At 36.3% G+C, this 6,566-nt stretch overlaps 1 protein-coding gene across 1 annotated transcript in view; it reads left to right on the plus strand.

Moving 5' to 3' along the window:
- LOC106684012 (phosphatidylcholine translocator ABCB4) overlaps positions 1–6,566 on the plus strand; it is a gene marked incomplete in the record, with an annotated part of 90,604 nt that overhangs the window by 73,759 nt on the left and 10,279 nt on the right. Inside the window, 3 exon segments of the mRNA XM_067050266.1 lie at positions 127–267; positions 348–449; positions 643–804. Coding sequence (XP_066906367.1) covers positions 127–267; positions 348–449; positions 643–804 — 405 coding nt within the window.

Here is a 6,566-nt window from a genome sequence, read left to right on the forward strand (position 1 = left end):
CTGCAACGTGGGGCGAAACGTTGGCTCAATAAAATAGTATAATTCTACTATTTGAGTTTTTTTTTACCGCACCCGGACCATATTCCACTCATAGATTCAATTATTGTTTGTTTTTTTTCTTTCTAGGTGCCAAGGAATGACAAAAAACAGTGGTTGAGTATGAAAAATCTCAAAGTGGTAGTAGTATGGTTTATGGCCATTTTCTTCATAACAACTACATCATCTTTTCATGTTGCTTTTAACTATATATTTAGTCGGTTTTGTGCGGTAATTGTTTTTAGATGTATTAATCAATATTGGACTATTTAATTTTTTTATATAGATTTCATAGACCACCTTTTTTTCAGTCATTCGCATACACTAAAGATGAGCTCTATTGGTTAGCTCTGATCAACGCTGGCTATCTTTTTGGACTGGGCACCATTATATTTTTCTCAGTAGTTTTGTCTGTAAGTATTGCTAATCACTTTAGCAAAATGAGAAGTAACAAATATATAGACATTTTCACTTCTTAGCATAGCTATGGCAGCAAATTATTTGACGACAGGAAGACTATTCTAATGTACTAATGTTTGAAGTTATTACTTTTAGCTTAAAAAAAAATGTATAAATACTATTTTCTAAAACAAAATTTCTTTCAAGGATTTTATGTCAAAATTAGCAACCCAATTATGGTTGGAAAAACTGCAGCAAAAAGCTTATAATAAGATAGTTTCGATGGACATAAGTTGGTTTGACAGGAGTGGAAATTCGCCAAATGAATGCCTGGAAATACTGACTAATAGTCCTAATGTCATCGAATCGGTAAGTGTAATTGTTAGACAATATTAAAAATTATTTCAGAGGTGTATAAGTTACAGAAGATGTCTCCAACCTTTGTTTATCTATAGGTATGTTTATTGGTTATCGGTCCAAGGTAATGTAATTTCAGCCTCTCAGTTGGACATTTACTCATTTACCATTTAGTTTTTATTAACTTTTTGGAAAATTAATCTTAAATCTTATTCGCCACAATGCTATCACCTGCATTATATTTACCAAGTATAGTTTCCACAATTCAGCATTGCGTAGCTTTCTAAATTCCACAGATAACTCATCCTGCCTCAGTCCCAATATTTTATGTTATACTTTTTTTCAAAAACCTTAAGGCTCTGTTCTTCCCTCAATATCAGAGGCCACTTTTAACATCTGTATAGAACAGTAGGAGAGATAATGGTTTTGTAAATTATAACTTATATTTTTTTTAGGCTAGGGATGTGGTGACCCCATCGCCCGGTCTTAGAACCGCAATCAACCACAGGTCCTCCAGATTGGCGGAAAGAACATTTATGCTGACACTGATGTCAGTACACTACATACATACATCCACATTCAGGCACACACAGTACACAAAGGCACATTCAATACATACCCTAGGCCCACCTTCCCTTGGTAACCGCCCCGGAGGAGCTGTCTGTTTGCAGGCCAGAGGTGACAGCCCCACCGGCAGACTAGGATACATAGTCTGGGTTAATAGCCCCAGTACCCGAAGAATCAAATATATCAAGAAACCTAAAATAGCCTCGGAATCAAATGGTCAACAAAGGAAACAACCAGGCAACCCCAGGCTCAATTTTAACCTAGGATATTGGAATGTCCTGTCTTTCTACAGACTCGGAGCACTAAAATTTGTCTTAGCATAGATTGAAAAATACCATCTGGACATAACTGCTATCCAGGAAATCCGGTGGATTGGTCAGGGCATTATTGAGAGGAAATGTCACTACTAGAGCTGCAGCAAAAGATCCCACGAATATAGTACAGGATTCATTATCAAGGGAAGATACCGACAACATGTAATAGGGTTTAGAGCTGTAAGTCCTAGAATATGCGTGATAAGGATTCAAGGAACATTCTACAATTAGTCCATTCTAAGTGTACATGCCCCCGCGGAAGCCTCGGAAGATGTAGACAAAGAAGCCTTCTACGAACTCTTGGAGAGAACTGTGGATGCCTGTCCACAATATGATATGAAGAACATTTCAGGTGACTTCAATGCAAAGGTGGGTAAAGAATCAATATTTCTCCCAACTATTGGTTGACATAGTCTACACAAGTCAAGAAATGACAATGGAGTAAGACTTATAAATTTTGCTGCTTCTCATGACCTTAGAATTGGAAGTACCATCTTCCCCCTTAAGAGAATCCACAATGGAACGTGGAAAACACCTAACAGGTCAGCATTAAATCAGATCTATCATATCCTTATTGTCGGTAGGCATATTTCCAATCTCAGCAATGTGAGGGTATCCAGAGGAGCAAATGTGGACCCCGATCTCTTTCTAAGTATCACATATGTCCATGAACGAATAGCACATGGGAAAACAAGGGCACCAGCACAGAAGCCTAAGTGATACAACATAAAGAAGCTTAAGGATAGTTCCAATAGTTCTCGATCGATATGAATCAGAGCTAGACAGGTATATTCAAAAAGTTGATGCGGTGTAAAAGATATAGATTCCATGTGGGCTAAATACTTGAAGGTTATCTTAGACACAGGTACTAAAGTGCTTGGACCACAAGAGAAGGACTCAAGATCTCCATAGTTTGACGAGCAGTGTGAGGAGGCATCAAGCACGAAGAATGAAGCATACCAAACCATGATTCAGCGAGAGATGAGAAGGAATGTTGAAGTATACAGGAAAAAGCGGCAAATGGAAAAACATCTCCACCAGTACAAGAAAATACAGTGGGAGAAAAAGGAATTGGAAGGGACTGAACTCCTTAGGGGACATAAAGAGTATACAGAGTTCTTCAAAGCAGTCAATAGGAATAGAAAACCTTTTGAAGCCAAATCCACCTACCGCCTTAATGAGGACAGAAAGCTGCTTACAAGCATGGTGGATATACTCGCAGAGTGGAAGAAATATTTCTTCCAACTATTCAACAAAGATCTCCTGGAGGATGATGATGATGAGGAGAATCTCCATGAAGATAACACTAGTGATGTATGAAACCATCTGGAATATGTCCAATCCATAAAATGGGTAATCAGATGGTCTATGACAATTATAGAGGTATCTCCTTACTATCTTCCGTATATAAACGTCCTCTTTTAGGACCTACTCCCCCTTGCAAAAAAGAGAATAGATCTGTACTAGCGTGGTTTTCGGAAAAGACGATCCACATCTGACCAAATATTCAGGCTATACATCATGCTTGAGAAAGGATTTAAATACGGGATTAAAACGCACCATCTATTTGTTGACTTCAAAGCTGCATATGACAGTATTCATAAGGAACAGTTATACAAGGTAATGATAGAATCTAACATCCTTGAGATGTTAATTAGAATGGTAAAACTAACCATGAGAGAGTTGAGATGCATGGCGCAGATTGGGGGTGTAAGATCTGATGAATTTGTCTCAGGAAAGGGACTAAGGCAGAGGGATGCATTGGCCTGCCTCCTCTTCGATTTAGCTCTTGAAAAGGCCATTAGAGAATCTGGAATTCAAGTGGGCGGAACAATACAGCTTCTTGTTTATGCTTATGACATTGACATTGCTGGACGCTCTTTCCAAGCTATCTCTGATGGATTTATGAAATTGGCTGAAGCAGCAAGAAAATGGGGCTTGAAGTGAATGCAGAAAAGACCAAATACATGGCCACAGAAGAAATCCCCAGGCCCGGTGAAGAAATTAGGATCAGAGAATATATCTTTGGAAAAGTCCCCGAGTTTTTGCATCTTGGATGCATTGGGCCACCAGGTGTCCTACTTTTTCGTACCCACGGCACTTCCTGTCTTCCTTCCCTCCTCCATTGCGTATTCTGCACTGGTTCGGTCGCCTTTCTCAACCCGTACCTCTATCTTTACCACTATCCTTGGGTTCTCTTCCCTTCCATGGTATTGAGGAATTCCTTGTGCGGTGGTACGGTACTCTGTTCCATACATCCGCTCCAAGAGGCTCTCTCATCTTTTCTGTGACCAGATTAAACTGGCCTAATGACTGCGTACTATCCATTAGACTGCCCGTGCTTTCTCCTCTCCCGCAGCATGTAGAAAATGTCTTCCTCTGGGGACCATCTGCCTCCTCCATAGGCCTTCTTTAATCTTTCCTTCACTACTGGCCATGCTGTTTCCTCGTCTGCCTGAATATGGTTCGTGATGATTGGTGTAGGCTAATGCGGGAGGCCAGGACTCAACATCGAGTTAGTTGTGCCAAACTGATAATAATTATTTTAGTACATAATAAGTTCCAAAGCAATAAACTAGCTTTTATTCTATTTTCTAAAACATGTTCTGGCTTCATATCAGTAAACATGAGAAATGAAAATTTTATCTCATCAGGTGCTCTAAAAAATAAGATAGTTGAACTCAAGTTAGATGAATTTAGTAGATGTTGGGAAAACATGTTAAATTGTATATAATAAATAAATAAAACATCTTAAAACTATTAAATTGAAGTTTATTCAAATTGATAGTTTACAGTAAGAAATGATAAAACCATTATTGTGAATTAGAATAAATGTATGGAAGCTAGTAGAAGTTGTTTTGAATACAAATAATTTCATTAAACTTTGTTTATTTTTCATTTTCCTCATACCATAGGAACTGACACTGCATATGTTTCAACTCAATATAATATAGTGGTCAATTAAAACATTAATTCTTTATTATTTTTCGAAACATAAAAATTTAAACCAACAATTGAGGGGCTTGGGGCAAGAATACAAGCCACATGATGTAAATTATTCTACAGTCTTATTTAATATATTATATAGTTTATATTTTGTAATATTATAGGTGAGCATGTTAGAATTACGTTGTTAGATAAATTATCACAAAAAAATTCTTTTTAGGGAATCAAATGAAATTCTTAATTGTTTTATTTGTTTTGAAAATTGTGGCTGTCATGTTCTTTCTCCAAACTATGCAATTAATGATGCTCAAGAAGTTATGTATAATTTTTAATAGAGAATTTGAAAGTTATAAATTTTAATACATTTTCTATACATTTACTTATTGAATTATAAATGCCTAAATGAATGTTCAACAAATTCAGCTCAGTAACCTAGGGGAGAAGCAAATGTTTTGAGATTTTAGCAACATAACATGAAAAATTGTGGGTAAACATATTTGATATAATTTTAACTGTGATTGGAAAAACATAACAAAAAACAATCCCATCATGTTTTTTAATTTTAACTATGATTGGAAAAAAAAACAAAAAACAATCCCATCATGTTTTTAATTATATTGAAGATTTTCTGTTCAGGAATTATTATATTGCTGCTTTTCTATAATAGTGGCACATCTGAGAAAAAGATTTTGTTGTTTCTTTTGTGTTTGATGTATTCCATATACTTGGATTACTTTGTGTCACATCTTTCAGCTTTTAGTGTGAAACCCATGCAAAAGGTTTATTACAGCATTGGTGCCAGAAAAAAAAAATTGTGTACAGTGAGCCAATCCTAGTACTATCCTCACCATGTATGGTAATGACACACGTGTGCTCGCAGTTAATAATAACCCTTTGATTGCATCCCAAACTCTCCAATTCTATATCACAGCCCTCGAAGAATGGTGTCGTAATTGGAGGATTAAAATAAATTCCAACAAATCCCATCAAACCACCTTTACCCTTTGTTGTAAACCTGCCGACTGCCCTAGAGTATACTTCAATAACATTGCTCTTACCCCTGTAGAACAGATCTGTTACCTTGGACTACAGCTGGACAAACGACTGACTTGGAATCCTCACACAAGACTGAAAAGACAGGAAACTGCACGTCGATTTCAACTATTACAGCGCTTACTGGACAAACGGTCTAAACTTCCAATTCAATACAAAAGAATGATCTACATGACAATAATAAGACCTATACATACGGAGTTGAGCTTTGGGGCTCCACTAAACCTTCGAATTCCTCTTGTATCCAATGCTTACAACCCAAAATCCTTAATGCTCCTTACTTTGTCAAAAATAAAAAAACTCCTTAACCACTCAAACTCATTAGTTTCTAACCTTGCTTCCTCTTTCATTCTGGACAATCCTCTCAAGCATCTGAAAAGAAGATGGCCTCAAGACCTTGTATTGTAAAAATGTTTTTAGAGTGCTACCAATAGTTACTTTCTCTACATTTTTGTACCACACCATTATGATACTAGTTCAAATTTACTTGATGTATTTTATGTAGAGTTGTAAATATCAATAAATAAAATTTTATAAAAAATTGATTTAAAATTCGGGATAGTCACAATGTAATATTTATTTTTTTTTTTCAATTATCATTATTTTTCCTATACAGTCAAGGAAGTGTTCTGAAAGAGGAATTGATTGAAGAACCCCCACCATTTGTTGATGACAATTTGGAGGTAACACATTTTTTCATTATTAATCATATATTTGTTATCGAAAATAGATTCAATTATTGGAAGATTGTTGATTGACTGTGTGAATAGATGAATGGAATATGGTCCGGGTGCGGTAAAAAAAAAAACTCAAATAGTAGAATTATACTATTTTATTGAGCCAACGTTTCGCCCCACGTTGCAGGGCTTCGTCAGGGCTAAAAAAGATACAAAC

The sequence above is a fragment of the Halyomorpha halys genome, unplaced genomic scaffold (assembly GCF_000696795.3).
Source record: "Halyomorpha halys isolate HHAL.00 unplaced genomic scaffold, Hhal_1.1 Scaffold534.1, whole genome shotgun sequence".
NCBI lineage: Eukaryota > Metazoa > Arthropoda > Insecta > Hemiptera > Pentatomidae > Halyomorpha > Halyomorpha halys.